General features: G+C 43.6%; 2 protein-coding genes across 2 annotated transcripts in view; both read left to right on the top strand.

Annotated features, from left to right (window-relative positions):
• The window catches only part of LOC141609230 (GDSL esterase/lipase At4g10955-like), a 29243-nt gene extending 10583 nt beyond the window's left edge, over nt 1-18660 (top strand). Inside the window, exon 2 of the mRNA XM_074428371.1 lies at nt 17506-18660. Within this exon, the coding sequence (XP_074284472.1) occupies nt 17506-18478 (973 nt within the window). The 3' untranslated portion in view covers nt 18479-18660. The remainder of the gene's footprint in view (nt 1-17505) is intronic.
• A 1869-nt stretch (nt 18661-20529) lies between these two features.
• On the top strand, nt 20530-25875 carry LOC141608335 (uncharacterized). Its single transcript, XM_074427696.1, has 6 exons — nt 20530-22340; nt 23406-23544; nt 23862-23943; nt 24021-24687; nt 24829-25210; nt 25366-25875. The coding sequence occupies exons 1-6, from the start codon at nt 20530-20532 to the stop codon at nt 25873-25875; spliced, it is 3591 nt and encodes a 1196-aa protein (XP_074283797.1).
• The last annotated feature ends 349 nt before the right edge of the window (nt 25876-26224 follow it).

Below are 26224 nucleotides of genomic sequence, written 5' to 3'. Positions count from 1 at the left end.
ACATATACCACCATCCCTTTTATACACCATGACGTCACCCTGACCTTTCTCGACCTGGGGCACCGACATCATCGGGAAAGTTAACCCGTTGGTCACCAAGGGACATTGTTTCGCCCTTGTCGCCATCGACTACTTCACCAAATGGGCGGAATCGCAGTCATATGCAGTCTTGACCGCCAAACAAGTGGCCAAGTTCATCCAGAACAACATCATCTGCCGATATGGGGTACCCTATGAAAACATTAGCGATCAAGGCTCTCACTTCCGGGCGGAAACTCAGGCCTTGCTGGACAAATACAAGATCAAACGACATCGATCATCCACTTACCGCCCCCAAACCAACGGAGCGGTGGAGGCCGCTCACAAAACTCTTGTCACCATTATCAAGAAAATGCAAGACCACTACCGCGATTGGCCGAGCAAACTCTCATTCGCACTCTGGGGATACCGAACCTCCATTCGAACACCGACAGGCACCACACCCTTCTACCTAGCATATGGTATGGAGGCAGTTCAACCGGTAGAGTTAGAGGTCCCGTCTCTGCGCATCCTACTGGAGAGTCAAGTCTCTGAAGCGGAATAGACCCGTCGAAGGTACGAACAACTCACTCTTCTATACGAACGGTGACTCAACGCCTTGCACAACGTCCAGCTATACCAACGACGTAAACAACGGGCATTCGACAAGAGGGTCAAACCCAGGAACATTAAGGAGGGCGACTTGGTCCTTAAGTCGGTCCGAGCACCGCTACCCGTCGATCCGAGGGGAAAATTCAAACCCAACTGGGCCGGGCCATACCTGGTCAAGAAAATACTTTCGGGGGGCACAGTGAGACTGAGTGACCTAGATGGGGAAGATTTTACAAACCCGACCAACCTAGACCAACTCAAGAAATACTACCCTTGAACCATAGCAACCAATGATCCAAGCCTAGTTTTACAACTAGCGTCCACCTTCACCCTTCTCAAGTCAAGTTTCTCAAACGCGTTCTTATTTGAAATTGCATGTTTTATCGAGTCTAAGTTGCGGCACCTTACCCGTTTCGAATGTCCTTTGACCTGTCAAAGGCAACATCCATTTTCACTAAAACAAACAAAAACCCCTGAACTACGAGCATGGTTTGATTTCATCTCTTCTGGTGGATATGTAGGTAGTCCCTCTTATACATGAGGGATACAACCACAAAACCCAACCAAAATTTACAAAACATTTCGAACTACGATCATGGTTTGATTTCACCTCTTCAGGTGGATACGTAGGCAGTCCTTTCTTAGACAAGAAGGATACAACCATCCCCATAATTAAAAAAAAAACCACATACAAAAAACATCACCCATATCAACTTTCAAAAAAAGAAAGAAAGGAAAACCATTCCCTTTCCCACAAAAATACAAAAAGTAGCCTTTCCCCCTTCCTACAAAAATCCCACTTTCCCAAGTGCAAATGTTTAAGATGATTCAAATCGGATTGCCTTTACAAAATGGATGGAAGAAACAAGCATTCGCAATTTTTGACACGAGTAATCCTCTTATTTAATTAATAATGGGAGGGATTACAATTTCAACAACAAATAATGCTCGACGAGTCTGCAACTTGTCAAAGCTAAGGTGTCCACTAAAACACCTCACGTAATAAAACTAGCACAAAACACACAATAACTAGCTAGTACAACATAATAAAAACTCACAACAATAATGTAACATAATAATAAATTGGGTAATGGAGGTCTTCACTCTTCCATTCTACCCTTACCTTTTCTCTCGGGGTACATCTTCCCCTTGTTCTTCTTGTTGGCCCGCCTAGCATGGATTTCCTCTTCAGAACGGATCCTCAACGGATCTACAACGGCAACGGCCTCCGGTCTAGTGCAAGACCCCATGTTCGGCCCAAAACGAGCCCATGCATGGCCCACCATGTTCTTGGGACCCGAGCTTCTCCTCTTTGGTGGTCTCATCACATCGGGACTAGCTCCATCAATATAATTCTCGAAGAAGGCACGGTTGGCCTTGCCAACCTCTCGATACTTCAAGTCAACGACCTCGTCCTTACGAAATTTGGACCTCTCTTCCAAGGACGGAGATATTGACCACTTGATATAAGCGGGAGTCACCTATGTCGTGGCAACGGGGTCCGGTACCTCCCAAAGCGTCCGAGTGGCCCACCATCTTTCGAAGACCTCCACAAGCTCGGAGTTCCGGAAAACATTCTCTTGGACAAGGGTTTCCTGAGCGGGTACCTTTTGTTGACGCCCCATTTGCCTCATGAGCCTTTCAAGATAGATGAAGGAAGCAACCTTCAAACCCACTACCATCAAAGAACGAGGACTAGCACCCGAATCGGGCAACCCCGTGAAAGAGCTCAAGTGCCACCACGACACCACCCAACGGATGTGAGGACCACCCTCCTCCGCCAATCTTGCGTCCCAATAAGCCTCGGTGGAAGCAAAGCTATCCGAGTACAATTGCTTCCTCATGGTAAGGTGACGGAAGGAATAAGAAGAAGAATCAACCGGAGGCTATACATACCTTAGCCTCTCCAATAGCCACACTTGGAGGATCCTTGGGGATCCGAATGAGGGAGCTTTTCCACAAGAGCCTTCCTTGTCCAAAGCATGGATGATCTCTCCAAGCACCAACCATGATTGATCTCTACCATGATCTATTTTCTCAACCACATGAACAAGGGTCATGCTACCATAGCATTTCGGCTCCTCCTTCTTCAAAGCATCAACAAAGAGGTATATATAGAAAGGCAAAAGGCAAGAGCCCTTCTCCTAGCCACCTCCGAAACATTGGCATCTAATCGGTTGGAAAATATGTTGATGAGAGCCAACATGTCCACGCTATGTGGAGCAAGAAGAAAGTTGACTTGACTTGTCGACAAACCCAACATGGAACGAAATTTCTCCTTGTAGCACAATCGAGTTGGAGGAAGCACCGGAACACAACCGAGCCACCCACCAATGGTTCCAACCTCTTCGGAAAGAGGACAAATTTCACCTCTCGGGAAAACGAAAACATGGTGTTTCGAATCTCAAAAACGAGAACATGCTTCGAGAAATGAGGATTGCACCTTGACTTGACGGAGCACCAGCAATTGACCATCTCCCATGCAAATGAGTTTATACTTTTCGGGAGGCGACAAATCCCGGCACCATTATCGCAACGCATTCTCAAAGGCATCCATGAAATATCATTGTGGAAGAAGAAGAAGAGGTTTTATAAAGATGTTTTTGTGTTTCGGATGATGAAACAATGAAGCGCAAGCATAACTATTTATACAAAAACAATCAGCGCGTTTTTCAGAAAAAGGGGAGAGCTGGCTCCCATCGCCAGGCTGCTCGCGCCTCTTTAGGCCCTCCCCCAGGATTCCCGCTTCGACTTGACTCTTTCAAGTTGTGTTTTCTCCTAACACCTCAAACCTCCCGCTAGAACGCTCGCGCCTCTTCGGGATGATCCAAGATATTTTGTGTTTCCTCACTCACATTTCCTTGCTTTCGCGTTTTACGAAATCCGACACTGTTTCCATGACGCAGCTTTAAACATACGGATTTTTCTTTCTTTTTCTAAGGGGGGAAGGGCTAGTCGCCCCGATCCGCGACGGATCGCTTCCATGTCAATCAAAATTCCGAATTTTTTTTGCTTTTTTCGCAATTTTGCATCAATAATAAAAATCGAAAATTGATAACACGACATCAATTTTTTCTCAAAATTTCAAGCATTCACAAATTCGAGTCTTGACCTCAAAAAAATCAAATCAAATACACTCGTAAAAATCTTTTCTAAAATTCTTCCCTGACGGATTAAGTTTGAAATTTTTCGAGTCAAAAATCAATTTCAGCAATTTCAACGAAATTTTATTCATAGTTCAAGACACGAGTTAATTGCTCAATTTTCAAATTAATTCCTTTTGGGAGTCCAAACGTGACGACTTGTCGCAAAAATTTTCAAAATTCAATTTTAACTTCAAGTCATATTGGTTAATTTTGTCTTCGATCAAATGCTTTTACATGTTTACGTTTATGCATACGTGCTACCTGTTACCTATTTTCTACACTAACGATGCAGGAACTGGTGCAAACCAAAAGGAAAATTGATAGCCGACAACGCTCCTCCGAATAACAACACAAAAAAAAAATCCAAAAATCACAAAATGAGCTACAATCCAAAAACACATATATACAAACCGCCTCACGCAAAATGTAAATATGTACAAACAAGAGCCCAAGACACGGACAAGCTACTACAACTACTCAGTGCCTCTCGTCGGACCAGTCCCTGTCTCACGAAAAGTCGCCGCCAACCAGACACTACCACCTGTTTAGACTCCCTCTCCGGGGAACACTCCAGCGTCTCACGCTCCATCTCGAAGTGAAGCTCCTCCGCTGCAGCCAACTGAGCCCTCAGAGAAGCAATCTCCGCATCTCGGCTCCGTAACTCGTTCTCACGACGCCTCAACTCCTGGTCTCGACGAGTGATCCCCAACCCTTGGGCCTCGATCATCGACCTAGCTGCGTCCAACTCAGTGCGAACCCGAGCAAGCTCCGCTGGATCCGCATTACCCTACAAATCACAACACAGATCATCCAGATCTAAAAATGTGAAATGCAACACAAAATACACAAAACAGCACACACAAATATACCTGAGAAAGCAGAGCCTCCCTCGCAGCCACGTCACCAGCAAGCGCCCTCCAGCGGTTAGCCATCCGCCACAAAGCCTGATGACTAACGGTCGTCATCTACATTCAAAAATGTCCTTCAATACAATGCAAGGCAAAACACAAATGAGGAAAAATGTTCAAGTCAGGGACTCACCCTCAAAAGGATAAACCTCCACTCCATACCAAGGTCGGTCACCTCAGCAACAGCAGGCTCTAGTAAGCGCAGCTGTAGCTCCTCGCCACCCGGTCCCTGAAAGGCAGCCTCCGCCGGGAAAACTGGGGGCTGAGTCCTCATCAACAAGTCGACTCCCTGCAATTTGGGTCCATATCAAAGGTAACAAATCCTCCTACCAAAAGAAGCTGAAAATAAAATAACGGAGGAAGATATACCTCGATCGGGTACCAGGCAAGCCTCGACAACCGGAAGGTGTCGTAGTCGGCGTCCCGCAACAACAGCGCCTCATCTCCCTGACCGTGAAGGTGCTCCTGAACCTCGTCGGGGGTCGACTCTCGGAACAACACCCTAGGCGGGTCGACCGGTACCACGAAGATCTCAGTAAGGCACTGACGAGCTAAACGCTCGCCCAGGTACCAAACCGGCTCGATCGCCGTCTCCAAGTACAAACGCTGGGAGCTGCGAGGCCGCAGACGCTCCCTGACGGCGGCCGGTACGTCCGTGTAATGCTCCCAAGGCCACCCTACAAACTGCATTTAGAACAAAGCTACTCAACCGGCAGGGGGCTTCCTAAGCTACCTAGTCATCCTATCTCTATCTAATTCTACAAAGAAGAAAGAGTAAGGAACAACGACTCACGTCAGCAACTCGAAGCTTGTTCACGCGACGCCCGCAGTCCTCGTAAGTCGACTTAGTCGACTTCTTCCGAGCCACCGTTCAACCCCTCACAGCAGGGTAGGTCAAGGGGACACCACCTGTGGTCCCCAGAAGCAGAGGGGTGAAGTAAGCGTACAACCAAGCATGTAATCAAACACAGCAAACACAAGTCAGCAAATTTCTCAAGGATTGCCAAAATCAAAATCAAACTTAAAACTACAAAAACTCTCGTACCTCCAAGATGAGGCCGGGACCACCCAAAGCGGGGGCGCTACCATCCCCAACTACCTTCGGACGCACCGCTGCGTGCATGTACCGGGTGAAACTCGCCAAGGCCTACGTAACCCAGTCAAACTGACCCAAAGTGTCGAGGTCAGCAAGGAGGGAAAGGACTTTGGTCGACAAGCGCTCACCCTTGTCGCTAGAGTACGTGGCACCCAAGAAGTACCACAACCACAACCGCGCCTCCTGCGCGTCAGCCCTAACCTCAGCCTCCGGACTCGCCAACGGTGCCGGAGCAACACCCGCCACTCTCTCTGAAGTGGTCTCTCACGTACGAACTCGCGATCTGGTACGGAGTAATGTCAGAAGGCTCAGGAAAAGCAGTACCGATCAGATGAGTAACCGCAGGAGAAGACACTCTCTCTGGTGTCTCGGTAAACTCAACAGGCGTCTCGCCACAAGGGAGGCCGGATATCATGTGAAATACTCTAAGGTCACACCGACCTCCCCGAACTCTATGTGGAACGACGACTTCGTATCCCAGTACCGATCCAACATGGCACGCATTAGACACAGGTTCGACCTAATCGAAGACCTGTGAATATCCCGCCAAGCGGCCACCAACGGCCCAAAAGCCGACCTCTCTATCAACGCCCTCGTCCCGGCTGGGAGAACGTCGTAAACGCCCAACCAGGTAGTAAAGCCCGAGAAAGTCCTCATGGTGCCGATCTCCTGAAATTAAAAACAAACAACGTCAGAACGCCTATTCAGGTCTGACACTTCAAAATTGACGAAAGTTCAATAAAGGGACACGACTCACCAAGCCCTCGTGAGCACGGTAGGAGATGTGCCTATCCAGTTGAAGCAACAACTGACTGCCGTCGAAACCCTCGGCCCAAGCAGCGCCGCCCGCAGGTTCAGCCCCCACGGAGCTGTAACCCGTCTAGCATCCCAACTCGCGACGTCAACGTCGTCCTCAACTGTCACCGCCCTCCGTCTCTTCTGACCACGAGACTCACCGTGACGGATGAAAGGCCTCTCAACGACCCTAACGACGTTCTGTAACGTCCGTCTGGTCGGCCGAGGAGTCCGTCTCCTCGTAGAAACCCTCCTCCCGGAGGTACCAGCCTCAGACCCAGTCTGAGCTCTCCCAGCGCCAGTAGCCCAAACAACGGGCTCCTCACGCTCCTCAATGGCCCTCTTGGCCCCAACAGTCTCCGCAGGGGGTCCCTCCTCCTCGGAAGCGTCCTCCACTACCGCGGCGGGTACACTAACCGGAGTGCTAACCGGCCCTGTCCCGAACAACTCCTCAAAAGTCGCTGCAAGGGACCCAGCCTGTCCCGAACACTCTCTTGCAAACAAAAAGCGTCAGCCGAAATTTCGGCATTATGACGGCGTAAATTGGACAAACCTAAAACAAACAAACAACCTGCAAAGCAAAGCAAGGGCAACCCCGTCCAAACCCAACCAAACAAAAAAAACAATTCTCAAAAACGCACAAAAAACAACGACTCGCCCTTCTTCTCAAGCAAAAGACCAGTCGAAACAACCATAACAAAAAAACGGCACCCCAAGACCCACCCAAGGTCCGCCAACAAACCAAAGTACATTCCCAGTGTAATGAGGAATTTTTCTACGGCTCAAAAAGGCAATTTCTACGCCAATTTGAGCACAAGCCGGTCAAAAATTCAAAACGACCGCAAAGAGACAACGCGATTTTATCACGCCTCAAAGCGACCTAAACTACCAATAAGGTCCATTTCAAGGCAAACTGACTCAATTCAAGCTCAAACAGGCGCTTATTTCGTCAGACATTAACCGTCACAAAAGGCAAAAATTCCAACATTGCTCACAATACACAACAAAGGTCCACAATGGCAAATACGGTCTTTCCCGACTACAATGCAACTTAGTGGGACCCATTACCCAAGCAAATAAACTTGGTATTGTGAGATGAGACGGTTTCTCCACCTCACTCACGTTTTTCGAACATAAGGAGCGGGAACGGGGACCAAAATGCAAACTAAAATCACCCATATACTCCTAAACGGGTTTCTAACCTAATGCAATCATCAATTTCACTCGAAATGGGATAAATCAAAAATGCCCAAATCGATTTTCCAGGGTAAAACTTTCGCCCTAATTCAATTTAGCTAAAAGACCAACAAATTCAAATGGATTCAAGAAGGAATACATACCTTGAGATGACATTGTTGATGATAGCACGAATGGAAGCAAGCTAGAGACCTTCAATGGCGGTTTCTGGTGTGTTTATGTCGAAGGTTGAAGACGAAATGAGGGAATGGCATGCGAACCAACCTCGTGTCTTTTACTGAAAAACAGGGAAGCTCCCTTGGTTCGCCGGGTAGCTCGCACCTCAATCAGGTGTTCCCTCTCTTTCAGCGAAATTTTGGGCTTTGGCCCAATTTCCCGTAATAAACTTCAAGTTTTCAATGACGATATTAAGGGCCGTCATTTTGCAAATATAAAAACAAATAGTGAAATCAAAATTCACTATTTTACTTCAAAAATTTCAAACAAACGGCGATCAAAACCGCCATTTTTCCTTCAAAAATAGTGAAAAATTCAAAATTAACTATTTCTTCAAATTTCAACGACTGCAATTAAAACCGTCATTTTTTCAAAATAATAGTGAAAAATTCAAAAATTCACTATGTCTTCAAATTACCATGACGACGATTAAAACTGTCAATTTCAAAATAATAGTGGAAAATTCAAAATTCACTATTTCTTCAATTTTCAATTTCAAGAATAATAGTGAAAAATTAAAAAATTCACTATTTCTTCCAAATTTCAGTATTTTCACCACACATGTCAACGACGGCACATAAACCGTCACTTCAAACGTAAAAGTGAAGATTCCCAATTCACTATTTCCTTCACGTGTCAACGACGACACATAAACCGTCACTTCAAAAATAATAGTGAAGATTCCAAATTCACTATTTCTATCACATGCCAACGACGGCACATAAACCGTCACCTCAGTCGTAATAGCGAAATTTAAAATTTTCTATTTCCTTCAAAAAATTCAAACAAACGATTAGTGGAAGTTCAAAATTCGCTATTCCTACAAATGTCAACAGGGGGATTCCTCGCGGAACCCGCTTATTTCAGAAACAGTGATAGAGGAAATTCAAAATTCACTATTTTCACGGCGGAATCAAGATTCCGCTACTTTCAAAACAAGCCCATTCGACGCGGCTATTCTCACGGTCGATCAACCGATTGCACCATGGCAGGCGAGCCTTACAACGCATCGCGGCTGGCGAGCCCTCCTCATATACGCACCATAGCTGGCGAGCCTTACTACGCATCGCGGCTGGCGAGCCCTCCTCACATACGCACCATGGCTGGCGATCGTTACAACGTATCGCGGCTTGCGAGCCCTCTTTATGTACGCCCCATGGCTGGCGAGCCATACAACGCATCGCGGCTGGCGAGCCCTCCTCATATACGCACCATGGATGGCGAGCCTTGCAACGCATCGCGGCTGGCGAGTCCTCCTCATATATGCACCATGGCTGGCTTGCCTTACTACGCATCGTGATTGGCGAGCCCTCCTCATGTACGTACCATGGCTGGTGAGACTTACTACGCATCACGGCTGGCGAGCCCTCCTCATGTACGCCCCATGGCTGGTGAGCCGTACAACGCATCGCGGTTGGCAAGCCCTCCTCATATACGCATCATGGCTGGAGAGCCTTACAACGCATCGCGGCTGGCGAGCCCTCCTCATATACGCACCATGGCTAGCGAGCCTTACTACGCATTGCGGTTGGCGAGCCTTCCTCAGGTACGCACCATGCCTGGCGACCCTTACAACGCATCGCGGCTGGCGAGCCCTCCACATATACGCACCATGGCTGGCGAGCCTTACAAGGCATCGCGGCTGGCGAGCCCTCCTCATATACGCACCATGGCTGGCGAGCCTTACTACGCATTGCGGCTGGCTTGACCTCCTCATATACGTACCATGGCTGGCGAGCCTGCTACGCATCACGACTGGCGAGCCCTCCTCATGTACGCCCTATGGTTGGCGAGCCTTACAATGCATCGCGGCTGGCGAGCCCTCCTCATATACGCACCATGACTGGCGAGCCTTACAACGCATCGCGGCTGGCGAGCCCTCCTCAGGTACGCACCATGGCTGGCGAGCCTTACTACGTATCGCGGCTGGCGAGCCTTCCTCATGTATGCACCATGGTTGGCGAGCCTTACAACTCATCGCGGCTGGCGAGCCCTCCTCATATACGCACCATGGCTAGCGAGGCTTACAACGCATCGCGGCTGGTGAGCCCTCCTCATATACGCACCATGGCTGGCGAGCCTTACTACGCATCGCGGCTGGCTAGCCCTCCTCATATACGTACCATGGCTGGCGAGCCTTCTACGCATCACGGCTGGCGAGCCCTCCTCATGTACGCCCCATGGCTGGCGAGCCTTATAACGCATCGCGGCTGGCGAGCCTTCCTCATATACGCACCATGGCTGGCGAGCCTTACAACGCATCGCGGCTGGCGAGTCCTCCTCAGGTACGCACCATGGCTGGCGAGCCTTACAACGCATCGCGGCCGGCGAGCCTTCCTCATGTACTCACCATGGCTGGCGAGCCTTACAACACATCGCGGCTGGCGAGCCCTCCTCATATACGCACCATGGCTGGCGAGCCTTACTACGCATCGCGGCTGGCGAGCCCTTCTCAGGTATGCACCATAGCTGGCGATCCTTACTACGCATCGCGGCTGGCGAGCCCTCCTCAGGTACGCACCATGGCTGGCGAGCCTTTATCCGCAAACGTGCAAGGACGTATCCGAAGATGCCTCAGGTATGACTCCTTCTTATAGCTGGCGAGCCTTTGTACGTAGTCTAACAGACTTTAAATGACTCGCACGGATAGTCGATAGACTCTAAACTGTTCCCGATGACAGGTACTTGGCTAGTACCCTCGAGTTGCCTTGGCGTCGCCCTTCCCGACGGCAGGTCATTGGCCCGAATCCTTTCGAGTTGCCTCGACGTCGCTTGGGTCTCCAGGTTGTAATCTTCGATTGACCTGGGAGCTCTACTTTGACTTTCGCCCTGTCCTAGCCTCAGTCAAACTGGGGGCTCTTTAGATACCCAGTATCTGCTGAGACGCCAACAAACACCCGATGATAATCGGACTATAACATGCTAAAACATGCATAACACGATCCAAAACATGGGATAAACGAGCCAAAACCGAGTTTTGGCCTTAGGCAGAAGCCCTTTATTGTGCACAAAGGCTCGCGCCTCAATTGGGCGCCCAGGTCAGAACTCAACCGTGTTTATTCTCGTCTTTCCCCTTTAATTCATTTTCATATTTATAATCGGTTTTTACCATTTCAAATATTTTCAAACCTTTTTTTATTTTATTTTATTTGTTTTTAACCATAAAACATTTTTCACCCTTGGTTCCTTTATACCATGACGGTTAAATCCGTGTTTCGGTGATAATATTTGGTTAATTACATTTAAAAGGTATTTTAAAGCCTTTTATTTCATTTCTTTACATTTTGGGAAGTATTTTAAAGCCTTTCATCATTTCTTTACATTTTCAAAACAAGCATATTAGTCACCAACTCAAAGTCATCCTTGGTTCTACATACCATGCCGGATTTTAATCCGGGTACGATGATGAGTATCAATTAATTATATTCAAATGAACTTAAAACAATTAGGTCATAATTATTTTCAAAATTATTCATGTCAAGCTTGCCAAGTCGAACTCGACACCGAATATCATCAAAATCATGATGATTATTCGAGTCTCGTTCCTTAAATCAACAAATGCGGTCTAACGACCCTTTCAAACCAAATCGGGTCAAATACCCATTTTTCAATGGTCAGAACACGTCATATACCGTTGACTGACCCGCGCCTAAATATGCCCCTTTTCTCTTATTTCCAAAACCAGGGGAGGCCCCCTTACACTGCCGGTATGCTTGCGCCTCATATGGCCGCCTGGCACAGGGCCTGTAATCTTTCCAGCATTATTCTAGGACAATCCCGACTCCGGTTAGCCCGTATATGGGACAGATCAGATGACTATTTGCTCATTCAAAAATCATATTTGCAAAATGCCATACTAAGACAAATGGATCAGGTTATGCACCGTAAACCGAATACGGTAAATGGATGTTTAATTTCCGTCTTGCATGCAAATCAACCATTAATCCAACTCGACATCTTATACTTGATACTTGGATTAAATCAACCGACTTAGAAAGCTCTCACATGTTAGGTTTAGATTATTGGATGTGCATTCATGCATTTAAACCGTTTTATCAACTTTTGGATTCACCCCACTAAGATCGATAAGTAGAGGCCGCTACCGCGGGTGGGATTGGGTGCCTGATTAAAGGGCTTCCCAATATTTACCTTCACCTCTTACTCAGAAACTTTGGAAAGTGAACGACCTTATCCAGGGCGTACGAGAGTCATTCGAGAGATAAGATGCTAAAGAGGGAAGATTCCTTATCTTTAGCACCTATGTCAAACACTGCTTTGTGCTTCGTTTGACCGAGGTATAAAGTGGATTCGAACGGGTTCCAAGCATCCCACAAATGCTTAGTGGCGACTCCGAACATCTCTAATCGTTTCGCGACCCTTACCGAGATGAAACCGACCGATCTAAAATGATCCGATCGAAAGCACTTTTACGCCGCCGAGCGTGGCTTTCAAAAGACCGCTGTATGTCCACAGATCAGTTGGGCTTGCAGGTGGGCCATGTCCACAAGTACACAATGCCCTATAACTGATCGAACAAGTCCGCTACCAGAGGAATGGGTAGCGATTTCTCACCGTCAACTTGTTTAAGGCCCGATAGTCGATACACAATCTCAGACTACCGTCGTATTTCTTCTGAAAGAGCACAAGGGTAAAGAATCTGGCATCAAGTCCTTGTTGTCCTCCAACACCCGCATTATCGAGGGTTCCTCTGATTCGGCAGAAGTGTCCTCTTTCATGGACACGATACACAAATAAGTTGGCTAGCCCTTTTGAAGTCCTATATTCAATTGCATCGCCGAAAGGAGGGGTCCCTTCATCTTACGATCTTCCCCCACGACCTTCACCAAATAAGGGTTTGACCCGACCATCATAAGGGAACCATTGTGGGGTGCCAGGAAGGTCGGTGTTCGCTTTAGAAAATCCATTCCGAGGACATTATTGAAGTCATCCATTATGACACTGCTGAAGTCGAGCTTTCAGCTCCATTCACCCATCTTGATCACTACATCTTTGGCCACGCCCTAAATCGGCTTAGCAGTGGAGTTAACAACTTTCATCCTTCCTCCTTCTCGGTTTATCTCCATCCCGAGCCACTTCGCCTCATCTGGGGTAACAAAATTGTGGGAGGCTCCCGTGTCTATCATGGCACGAGTGAAAATTCCATTAATTTTTTACTTCAACGTACATGAGCTCAGTGGACTTGGCCTCGGAAAGGTTGGTGCCTTTTCCTATCGAACACATCATGTGCACCGCGCCCATCCGTGCCACTTCTCCCTATTCGTTGAACTCGTCATCATCCCCTGGGTCGACTTCATGGTCCGTCCCTTCGAAGTTTGGTTTAACCGACATCTTAGACAAATTCTTCTTGAGGGTGTTGAACTCCCCTTGGTGCGGACACTCGGACATTCGGTGTAGTCCTTTGCACATAAGAAATAGGCAAACGGTTTTCTAGCGGTATACGCTTCTGACGTGCTCCCCTTCGAGGAAGTTGGGGTGGAATTAGCTTACCCCCACTTTCTATAATCTCCTCCTGGACGGAATCAACTGTTTCCCGTAGAAGGAGTTCTGGCTTGCGACGCGTTTCCTCCAAATATGGGGTTACCCCCGCTTGCTGCTGGGAATACCTTCTTCTGCGCCGTTTCACGCTCAAAATAATAATCGGCTAGTCTCTCGGTCGCGGTCATTACAGCGGAGAGGGACTCGGGTCTCTGTCGCATGATCTCTCGTTGAGGCCACTCTTTCAAACCATCGACGAACTAGAACACGCGATCCTTCTCGGTCATATCAATTATCTCTAGCATACACGTCGAGCAGGATTTCACGTACTCCCGGATAGAACTCGTATGCTTCAAGCTCTTGAGTTTCCTTCGAGCTAGGAAGTCGGTATTCTCCGGATAGAATTGTTCCTTGAAGATTCTTTTGAAATCGTCCCATGACTCCAACACTATGCTCCCTGCCTCAATTTCGGCGTATTTGGAGCGCCACCATTGTTTGGAATCATCGATTAGGTACATACTTGCGGTAGTGACCTACAGTGTCTCGTCGAGTGCACTCGCTCGAAAGAATTGCTCTATGTCGAAGAGGAAGTTGTCGACTTCTTTCGAGTCTCTCGCCCCACAATACTTGTGGGGTGTAGGCGGCTTCACCTTGGGAGTCCCACCAAAATTCTCGTCTGCGACCATTCTCATCAATGTATTACACATGTTCTCGAGCTGTCCGAGTCTCTCGTGGAGATAGCCCATCTCTTCTGCGTACTCACGCGGGATCAATACCTCTATGGCGTCAAAGCGAGCCTCATGCCCTTTTATCGTCTCATTTACGGCTTCTAGGCATGCCTCATGCCCCCTTACCGTCTCATCTACGGCTTGGTGAGTGCCCCCGACACTCACCACGAGTCCTTCCAAATAAGGAAGTTTCTCCTCAAGTAGTTTCTCTAAGGCCGTCACCCGGGCCCTAGTTTCTCCTTTGTTCCCACTCGGTTCTGTGTTCTTTCCCGTCATCGTAAGCAGCAGCTCGTCGTGAAGACTGAGCTCTGATACCAAGTGTCACGGTCCGGGACTTTGAGCTGGAACGTTGGCCCCACCCTTGTCTAACACACGACAAGAATACCAAGCATCAATGCCATATGTAGAAACTATCTGTGGGGAGGCAAGGCTGACTATACAAAGGCTCCTAATGTAGGGTGGGATATTTGTTGTATGCCAAAGGCTGAAGGAGGTCTTGGGCTCAAGGATAGCTGTAGTTGGAATGTTGCTTTGTTGGGTAAATATGTGTGGTGGCTTGCTTCTAAAAAGGATCATATGTGGGTAAAGTGGGTAAATCATGTGTATATGAAAGGACAGCACTGGTCTGATTATCAGGCTCCTCCTAACAGCAGCTGGTCTTGGAGGAAAATCATTTTTATTGTACAAAAATTTAAGCAAGCCTATACTAATGATAAATGGCTCAATTCTGATCTCCAGTATACAGTGAAAGCAGGATATGATTGGGTGAGAGGAGTTCATTCAGTTGTCCCTTGGTGTCATCTGGTTTGGAATAAGCTAAACTTACCTAAGACTTCTTTTATATGCTAGGCTATTATGCATCATCGTTTACTTACCAAGGACAGATTGCTTAGAATGGGAATCACTCTGGACCCTTTGTGTGAAATTTGTCGTGTCTGTTCTGAGGATCATCAGCATCTTTTTGTGGATTGCTCTTATTTTCTCTATTGCTTTAATTTACTCTTGGCTTCGTTGAGGCTGACTGTGCAGCCTGCAAATGTGGTTCACTGGTTCTCTAATGCCAGGAATACCAAGCTGCAGAAGAGAGTTTTTGGTGCTGCCTACGTTGCCCTTCTATACCAGATTTGGATGTGCAGAAATGAGGCTAGACTGTCACAGTTTGTTTGTAAGAGACCTGAGGTTGTTGTGCAGCAGGTGCTAAAGGATGTTAAGCTGAGGTTTCATCGGCTCAATATGAGCAAACTAAATCAGAGAGATAGCAGTTGGATTTTGAATTTATAGTTTGTTTGATTTGCTTGTATAGTCTCATATAGTTTTTTTGCTTTAGCCTTACAAACAGGATGTAACACATTTTGAGTTGATTCTAATATACTTAACCTTCCCCCCCAAAAAAAAAAAAAAAGAATACAGCAAGAGCGCCAAGCACTAGTGAAGTATCACTAGTGCATTCGTAATCGGTCTCGGTCGTCGTGTATCGGGAATCCTAGTCACGATTATCAAGCCCGACACACGAAATCAAAAAAGTAAGCAATACGATTATTGAAAGCAAGCAACAAGCAACAACAAGCTTTTGGATGAGAAGCGGTTTTTGATTGACTAGCACCTCTCATAGAGGCAAATTTGATAGTTTGGTCCTGGTAGCAGGATACATTGATTGTGCAGAATAGCGATATGTTTTCTAAATGCCTAAAAACATATCTTAAACTAAATACGAGACTCCAAGATTCGACACGCAGGAAGTAGTCTTGCAGTACTAAATGAAACTAAAAACAGAAATGAAAATACATAAGTACAAATAATAAATCTATGGGTTCGAAGTGGAAGGACCGCGCGCACATTTTTTAAGGATTGTGCGCTACAACTGCGGCTCATTACACCATGCACAAAATCATTTTCTAAAGAAAATTGGACAATCTTTCATACCAAGCTCGAGAAACGTGTATTAAACCATAAAGTATTTTGTCCAATCAAAAACAACCTTGGGAAAATAACTGTCAACAAAACCGGGTTGTTGCTTTACAAAGACATGCTCATCTAAATGGTTCTTTAGAAAATGAAGTACTCCGTGTAAACTTCTCTCTAAAAAAGTCTCTCTCCAAAACTCTAACCCTAACCTTCAATTTCATCAATTAGGGGCTACCGTCTACCAATTTTGGTGGAGGTAAGCCCAATTTTTCCTTTTTTCTTACTAAATATCTATTAATTATTAATTATATGCAAATAACTCTTGCCTCTCCTTTATTGGAGATTTGTCCTCGCCTTTGTGTGAGTTTGGTCCTCATCTTGTGTGAGATTCATCCCTTTATTTGAGAGGTTCAAGAATTATGTGGAAGATCAATGATCTTATATGTAGTCATATGGTGCTGCAATGGATATTGGATTATTGCTTATGATTTGTGAGATCGGACAAGATTCATCTCTTTCAAAACTTTATTATCAGATCTATGGATCCCCTCGCAGTTGTTTGTATGAAGAAACAACGGTATTTTAGAGGGTAGTGTGCAGAAACGCTTTTATCTAATAACGATCTTTGTTTTAGGAAGAGTTTGTCTTACTTGTGTTTTACAAATTTGTATTCAATTAATTTTAGTTTTTGTTGCAATTCTTATATGACATAATATTATTATTAATGAAATTGATCTTTTACTAAAAAAAAAAAATGATTGTTTAAAAAATGGTTTTAACTTCCACTTTAGAAGTTTCATACATTTGTGAGCTGCAAGCCTACAAAGTTATTATAATAGGTATAATCTCAAGCCTAACTACCGGTGTGGAGGTTTTGTTTCAATCGATACAATTTTCTTGATTATAACAATCTTGCACTACTAGTCTACCTTTATTCCGCCGAAATTCATTAGAAACATCAAGCGTATTGCAAAAACTCCACTTCGTACCAACTATTGTCCGACTAGAGGGCCTACGAACAAGATGTCATATCTTATTTCTCTTAATTCTAAAATGGAGGTTACTGGTTATGTTTGAGAGTGAGTGAGAATTGTGGTGTATTACAAATAAGATTATATATCCAGATGTACCATAAGTATGGTACAACCAAGGTATAAGAATCCGAGTTTATATGTAATTTTTCTGAGCTAATTTAAAGTTCATGTCTTTAATGTTGACCCGGTTGGGCGGGCCGGGCTAACCCGCACCATAGTCCAGCTCTATATGTCGGTTTAAGCTTTTTTATTTTTTTTATTTTTATTTTTCTTCTTCGACGGTAAGAGAAAATAGGCGGTCAGTCCATGGCAGATTTAAGCTTTAAAATACTGAACTCTAGAAAATGTGCACAGGACGGAACCAAATCACAAGAGCTCAATTGCAGCTAGCTTAATCCGAGGAGTGTACATACTAGAACAAGATCGCCAACAAAAAAGGGTGGATCAATCTGCGCTAGCACCACGCTGGTGGGAATTCTTTGGTTTCGAGCTCAAGGAAACATTTAAAGATAATGCTGGTGATGCTGATTCCTCCATATTTGGAGCCATTTTCATGTACCAACCTCATACCCTTAATGAAGACGGCGACATACAATCCCAAAGCCGACCTCCAAAGTATGTCATAGCCTTCAGGGGTGTTATCATGGAACCTGACACACGCTGTCAAGACTTACTTATCAGTACGAAACTCTTACTGAACGAATTAACCCAAGATCCCCGATACCAAACCTCACTCGAACGTGTACAGGAGAAAATTGAACAAGTAGGAGCCGAAAATGTTTGGTTAGCTGGACACTCCCTAGGTGCTGCAATAGCCTTACAAATTGGCAAAACTATGGCTAAGCAAGGACTGCCTATTGATTCCTATTTATATAACCCACCAGACCTTTCCTACTTTTCTGGTACGATCACCAAACCGGTGGTTGGTATGACGGTTATGCTTAGCTGTATATTTTTTCCAGTTGTAATCTTGGGATTCTCTCTACTTTTGTTGAAGAATACTATCCTTAATATTCATCAGAGTGGCTCATTTATGAAACTATGCGAATGGAAGCCGTCCTTGTTTGTAAACCAAAATGATCCGATTTGCAGAGGGTATATCGAGTATTTCAAGCTTCGAAAAACCATGAAGAAATTGGGGTTATGTGGGATACTGATAACAGGGGGAGGACGTTGCGATCAACCTCATTTCATTCCTACTGCACAACTTGTTAAGAATGTAAATCCTGAGATAGTCAGATTCAAGTTAGCTCATGGGATTCGTCAATGGTGGGACCCAGTTCTAAATTTGGAATCTGTAGCTTACGAGTTTGCCATCAGCGTGTAACGAAGATAACAAATCAGTTTTGATTTGGAGAAGAGTATTGAGTTTTTGTATTTAAACTTTTTGTTTATTAATTCATCAATTGCAAGTCTGAAAGTATATTACTTGTCTATTTCGAGATAAAGAAACAATGTCAAGAAACGGTTTGTGTTTTGATAAAGGAATTCCAAGGGAATTTGTTTCCGTCATTTTCCCATGGTTGTTTCCGTCATTGTGTCATTTATATGGAAATTATGCAGTCGGACGAACTATATATGGTAGCAGACCGACTGCATCAAGATGACACAACAAATCACCCAAGCCTTAATCATATTATGCTTGGTCAGGCTTGGAACAACATAACAATGTCTTCGTACCGCAATGTATCTTCTTTATGCCACTGACAACTCCTCAACGAATTAGGGCGAAGCAAGGGTTCGAACATATTTTGCAATATTAACCGACCCATAGAATTTCTTGAGTATTGAGTGTTGCATAGGTATTCTACCGGTGTCAAGTAAACCCAGTGTTCTCCGGCAATCCCTTAGACACTTCCCTATATCATCACTGCGGAATGGTCCCATCATAAAGATCTTGCCAGACCTCGTGAACCCGATCATTTTAGAGTAAATGTCGAAAAGCTACCCCTTTGGCAAACAAATAGACCTAACTTTTTTATATGATTCCATTATGTACATTAATTTGTCATCTCCATTCTCCTTAACATGGGCCAACATGCTCAAACACCCTCCCACGACTCCTAATACGGAATTTTGGAGGTCCGAGTTCAAGTGAATTATGTCAAACCTCTCAACATTCAAATCAAAGCTAATGTTGCATCTAGTTTGTTGATGATGACAAGTCCTTCACTTTTATTCCTCTAAGTTAATAGTGTGTGCTAGATGTGTATGACAGGTCCACGAGTTGATCGTTTTTGCTCGGAAGAAAAGTTGGACTTTACATGGATCATGTCTTGGATTGGGTCTAGAAATATGTAAGGGTATAGAATATGTGTTTACTCTTTTGTTCGGTCCAATAATTCACGGCTTATTATTTTGGTCAAAATACTTTCAAAATAAGATATTTTCCTTTGAATTGTTTTGGTGAAAAATTTCCGTGGGATTCACCACTGCTTGCTCTACAAGAAATATCTTTTTGTTTTGAGGAGTTGGTGTTTGAAAAGGCAACTAAAATATTATGGTCAAAGATTTTGTCTAAAGATTAGTTGCTTAACAAAAAGGATTTGATTAGGTCAATCTTCAGCAATTATAAAAGACGGAAGAATCTTTTGCTAAAGTCAACCAAGTATTGACGTGAGCTTTGAGCGAAAAAATAAGTTCTCAAGTTTTCAGCAAAGTCAGTAGTGCTCGTTCTTGAATAGCGTATTTTTGCAAATCTGTTTTGAACTGCTTCTTTATTTTCTCTTCTGAGTTTTGCAAAATATTTTTAAGCCGTGTTTTATAAGATCGTTCTTGAGTACACAAGTTCTTATACTCATAAGAATATTTTGTCTCCATCGTTCCAATTGTTGAACCATATAAGGAGACAATTTGTGTTGTAATTTTTCTTTTGTGAGAGAGTGTTTTTGGGGTACGGGGTTGTACTCGAGTCGCACGATCGGGGTTGATCGTGGGGGTTTTCTTTGTAATCGAGTTTGGTTATAAAGGAAATAATAATAAGAGAGAGGGTGGACGTAGACCTTTAGAGAGTAGGTCGAACCACGTTAAAAATCGTGTGTCTCTTGCTTTCTTTATTTCGTTTCCCTTTGATTTTATTTGTTTTTCCTTTTTGATTCACGTATTCACTCAACCGAACAATACAGCACAACTCTGATTGTTTGAACAGTCACCGAGACTGTTCAATTAGCCTGTGTATTGTTTCAGAAGGAAATTCGTGAACGATCTAGTGCTTCAATTTCGCATTATTTTTTAAAAGGGTACTTAATTCACCTCCTCCCCCTCTTAAGTACCGGATCGATAAACTCAACAATTGGTATCAGAGCCTCGTGCTCTTGATTGCCTTACAGCAAAGAGTTTGATCCTTTTTGAGTTTATTCGTTTGTACTTTATTTTATCATGAATTCCAAATCTGTCAAATGTCCTGTCTTTGATGGCACGGACTATGGCTGGTGGAAAAATCGTATGATGCACTTCATACACGGAACAGGTTACGAATGTTGGGTAATCATCGAAAATGGTCCTCTTGCTATCACTACCACCAATGCTAATGGTGTGTCTAGTGCAAAAGCGCCCAAGGACTACACATCCGATGATTACAAAAAGGCGGAGAAGAATGCTAGAGCCATATCACTCCTGCAATCCGGAATTGGCGAATCAGAAACTAGTCGGATTGCAGGATGTAAAACGGCCAAACAAATTTGGGATAGTTTATCACTAGCCTATGAGGGGACCGTGCAAGTAAAGAAGCAACGTATTGATCTCTTAATGCAACAATATGAAAACTTTAGAATGCACGAGGATGAACCCATAAAAAGCATGTCTTCACGTTTTTCAAGTATAACTAACGAACTTTCAAATCTTGGTAGACAATTTGAAACTGAGGACATTGTCCGTAAAATTTTAAGAAGTCTTACCAGGAAATGGCGACAAAAAGTCACGGCCATTGAAGAGTGTAGAGACTTAGCCACTCTTACCTATGAAGCTCTAATGGGATCTCTTATGGCACACGAAATAACACTTGAAAATGATGCCGAAGAGAAACCCAAAGCTAAGGGTCTGGCCTTGAATGCCGTCTCAAGTGATAATGAAGATGATCTTGAGGAGGAAGTTGCCTTGCTGTCTAAAAGAATTGCCAAAATAATTAGAAAGCAAAATCAAGGAAAGTTCGAAAGTTATAAACCAAAGAAATCTGTTTCCTCATCTTCCTCATCTCGTTCTACTTCTAGAATGGGATGTTTCAAATGCGGTGAACGGGATCATCAGATCCGAAATTGCCCTAAATGGGAAGAAGAAAAAGCTAAGGATAAGCGTGAAAAGTCTAAGCAGGAGTACAAACGTGCAATGATAGCTGCTGTATGGGGTGAGTCCGACTCAGAGGACGAGGAACCCTCTGTAAACGAGAAAGAAGAGAAATTCTGCCTACGAACTACCTACAAGCCTAGATCTCAGCGAAGAAGGGATGACGACTCTCTAAGGTGTCTCATGGCTCACTCTGATGCATCGGATAGCGAATCCGAAGATGAGGTAAATCTCTCAAATCTCAAAATTAAGATTAGATCTTTGTCTAAAGAAAAAATTGTAAGATTGCTTGATGAGACTTTGGATACTAGTTATGAACAAAACAAGCGTCTTGAGGCTATGCAATCTGAAATTGAAAGTATTGCGGAGGAGAATATAGAGTTAAGACGAAATCTGAAGAACATACAGAAACAAACAGACGACCAGACTGTTCAATCTGATCTCACTGCTGAAAACGAGTCCCTTGTTAATAAAATCCACGTCTTAACAAATGAACTAGATGAGATTAAAAAATTGCATGTTACTAGTTCAACCACTTATTCTGAAATTCGTTCCAAATTTGATAGACTTAATGTTGATTATGATGCTCTTCTTGCTAAGAATAAAAATTTGCTTGTAGTTGTCAACAATCTTGAAACTGATTTAAGTAATGCAAGAAATGTAGTTGCTAAATGGGAAGGTAGTACTACCGTCCTAGATTTTCTAGTCAATCAATCTAAGAACAACAATAAACTTGGATTAGGCTATGACTCACGTTCTGATTTCAGACAGGGCGGTTCTCAATATCGTACTGTCTGGATCCCTGAACAGAAAGTAAACACTCCTCCCGACTGTTCAATTCAGACTGACGCCAGTACTGTTGAAACTAAAAGATCTAAACCCATCGAGAGAGATTTTCGCAAGGCTAAGTACGTGGGTCTACCTGAATACACTATTTGCAAATTTTGTGGACACACAGGTCACGTATTTAATGCGTGTAAAAAACGCTTAGGTCATTTGGATCGAAACATAAGAGTTGTTAAGAAAATGTGGATTAGAAAAGATGTTTTAGATACTGTTCGTCATAAGAAGGGACCCAAACTTGTTTGGGTTCCTAAATCATCTAACTAAATCTCTTTTGCAGGGCCATATGAGAGGAGGCAGCCGTTGGTATCTTGATAGCGGATGTTCACGACACATGACAGGTAATAGAAACCAATTCCTCTCATTATCGGCCTACGACGGTGGAAATGTGACATTTGGAGACAACAAAAAAGGTGAAGTAATTGGTTGGTAAAGTCGGTAAGTCTCTTTCACATTCCATTGATGATGTGCTGCTTGTAAAGGGTCTCAAACACAATTTGATTAGTATTTCTCAATTATGTGACAAAGGAAATAAAGTTGAATTTCATGCAAACCTTTGTTATGTAATCAAAGAAAGTACGAATGAAATTGTTCTTCAAGGTAAGAGAGTCAATAACATTTATGTGGCTGATTTAGGAAGCATTCCTAGAGAAACCATTAAATGTTTGTCGGTATTGCAAAACGATCCTAATTTATGGCATAAGAGGTTTGGACATGTTGGCTTTTCATCTCTAAACAAACTTTACAAACTCGATTTAGTGGAAGGTCTACCTTCTATGAAGTTTGAAATTGATGGAGTGATGTGATGTTTGTGCTCGATGCAAACATGTCCGAAGTTCTTTTAAATCTAAAAGGGTTGTTAGCACCACCAAGCCTCTAGAACTCATTCACATGGATTTGTGTGGTCCGATGAGGATTAGAAGCCGAGGTGGAAGTCTTTATGTATGTATTCTAGTGGACGATTATTCACGGTTTGTTTGGACTTTATTTTTACATGCTAAAAGTGAAACTTTTGAAGAATTCCAAGTTTTGATTAAGAAACTCCAAAACAAACTCGGTCACAAATTGATCTCCATTAGAACCGATCATGGAAGAGAATTTGAGAATGATTCGTTTATATCTTTTTGCAGGGAACATGGCATTGGTCATAACTTTTGTGCTCCTAGAACACCGCAACAAAATGGTGTAGTGGAAAGAATGAATAGAACCTTGGAGGATATGACAAGATCCATGTTACTTTGTAGCGAGCTACCTAGAAACTTTTGGGCCGTAAGTCGTGAATACGACTTGTTATATTCGTAATCGTGTTGCTATTAGATCTATCCATAAGAAAACGCCTTATGAGCTTCTATATGGGCGAAAGCCAAACATTTCACATTTCCATTTGCTTTGGATCAAAATGTTATGTTCACAACAATGGCAAAAATAATTTGGGAAAATTTGATCCAAGAAGCGATGAGGCGGTTTTCATTGGATATTCAAACGAAAGCAAGGCCTATAAAGTTTACAATAAAAGAACTATGTGTTTTGAGGAAAGTGTACATGTAATCTTTGATGAAACTAATGTGCTTAACGCTGAATTGCAGGATGATGATGACTTTGAGATTGGATTTATAAGAGATGATCCACCTGAACTAGAGGAGAATCCCTCATCGTTGGAAGGAACAGGTGCAGAACAGTCCACGAATTCAGGGGAAATGAACAGAACACAGAACTGTCCAGTCCTGGAAAATCACCAAGTTCAGGCGTCTCTGAACAGACAGCTGCACGGTCTAATGAGACAAATCAGGCCTCCAGTAGCTCAAATTCGTCAAGAAAGACAAATACAGATGTTGAGCAGAATCGAACAGGACCCAGTACTGTTCAATCTGAAGCTACGAATGACGAGCAGAATCAAACAGAACCCAGTACTGTTCAATCTACACCAGAAACAGAAACATTTGTTCCTCGACGTTGGAAGCATCAAAGTTCACATCCAATGGATAACATTTTGACTGACATTCATGAGGGAGTCAAAACTAGATCTTCTTTAAGAAATTTTTGTGCCCATTATTCATTCTTATCAGAATTAGAACCCTCTAACATTAATGATGCTTTAACTGATCCTGATTGGGTTATTGCTATGCAGGAGGAGCTTAACCAATTTGAACGAAGCAAGGTGTGGCACTTGGAACCACGACCAAGAGATCGTTCCGTCATAGGAACGAAATGGGTATTTCGAAACAAATTGGATGATGCAGGTAAGATTGTGAGAAACAAGGCTAGACTTGTCGTGCAAGGATACAATCAACAGGAGGGGATTGATTACGATGAAACATTTGCTCCAGTGGCGAGACTTGAAGCCATTCGTCTCCTTATTGCTTTTGCCGCTCATATGGGTATCAAACTCTTTCAAATGGATGTTAAGACCGCGTTTCTTAATGGCTATTTGCAAGAGGAAGTGTATGTTGAACAACCTCCCGGTTTTTTAGATAGTAATTTTCCTAATCATGTTTATAAATTAGATAAGGCACTTTATGGTCTTAAACAAGCACCTAGGTCTTGGTATGATAGACTATCAAAGTTCCTTATTGAAAATGGTTTTCAAAGAGGTTCAGTTGACAAAACACTATTTCTAAAACCGGTGAAGGAGGACTTATTAGTTGTTCAAATTTATGTAGATGATATCATTTTTGGAGCAACTAATGATGTTTTATGTGCATATTTTTCCAATCTTATGCAATCGGAGTTCGAGATGAGCATGATGGGCGAGCTAGGATTCTTTTTGGGCCTCCAGATAAAGCAAATCACACATGGCATAATGATCCATCAAAGAAAATATATCAAGGAGATGCTAAAGAAATTTGGTATGACTACCGCTATTCCATTCCCTACACCTATGTGCTCTACACTCAAGCTTGACAGAGACGAAAAAGGTAAAAGTGTAGATGAAAAGGTGTATCGAGTATGATAGGTTCACTTTTATATCTCACAGCTAGTCGTCCAGATATTCTTTATAGTGTTTGTTTGTGTGCCCGGTTTCAATCAAATCCCAAATAATCACATTTAACAGCTGTAAAGCGTATTCTTCGATATTTGATTGGAACTCAGGACTTATATTTATGGTATCCTATGGATTGCAATTTCGCTCTCACGGGGTATTCAGATGCAGATTATGCAGGTTGCTCAGTTGAAAGAAAAATTACATCTGGTATTGCCACCTTTGTAGGACCGTGTCTCATCTCTTGGGCTTCCAAGAAACAAAATACAGTTGCTCTATCTACTGCCGAGAGTGAATATGTTGCTGCTGCCCAATGTTGTGCTCAAATCTTATGGGTAAGACAACAGCTGCGGGATTACGGTATGATAATTAATTGTGTTCCTATTCTTTGTGATAACACGAGTGCAATTAATATTTCTAAAAATCCCGTTCAGCACTCCAAGACAAAACATATTGACATTCGTCATCATTTTCTTCGTGATAACGTAGAAAAAGGGAACATAAGCTTAAAATTTTGTAAAACCGAAGATCAGTTGTCCGATATTTTTACTAAACCATTGGCTCGAGAACAATTTGAGAAAATCCGATTAGAATTAGGTCTTTTGAATAGCAGCTCGTAGTATCTATGGTCCCAAAAATTAATACCTCAATGATTGATTAGATTGGAGATGTCGTGATTATGTGTCAATAATTCAACTCATGAGATTTTAATTTCACGTGCATTCTGCTTACTCTAGTCGGTTTCTTTCATATAGACTAGTTATAAGTTGATAATCTATGAATTGTTACTGTCTTACGTAATCAAGCTTTTTCCCTGGCAAAAGACAAAACCCAACAAGTCCCAAACATATCATAAATCTACCCAACAAGCCTAGCCCATATGATCAAAACCCAAATAAACCAAAATAAAGTCCATATAATCCCCACACCCGTCAAATACCCTCTAACCCACATCAAAATTCCCAAAAT

Source organism: Silene latifolia, chromosome 10, assembly GCF_048544455.1.
Source record: "Silene latifolia isolate original U9 population chromosome 10, ASM4854445v1, whole genome shotgun sequence".
In the NCBI taxonomy this organism is placed as follows: Eukaryota; Viridiplantae; Streptophyta; class Magnoliopsida; order Caryophyllales; family Caryophyllaceae; genus Silene; species Silene latifolia.
Note: the sequence above shows the minus strand (reverse complement) of the source record. Positions and strands in the feature narration are given on the sequence as shown.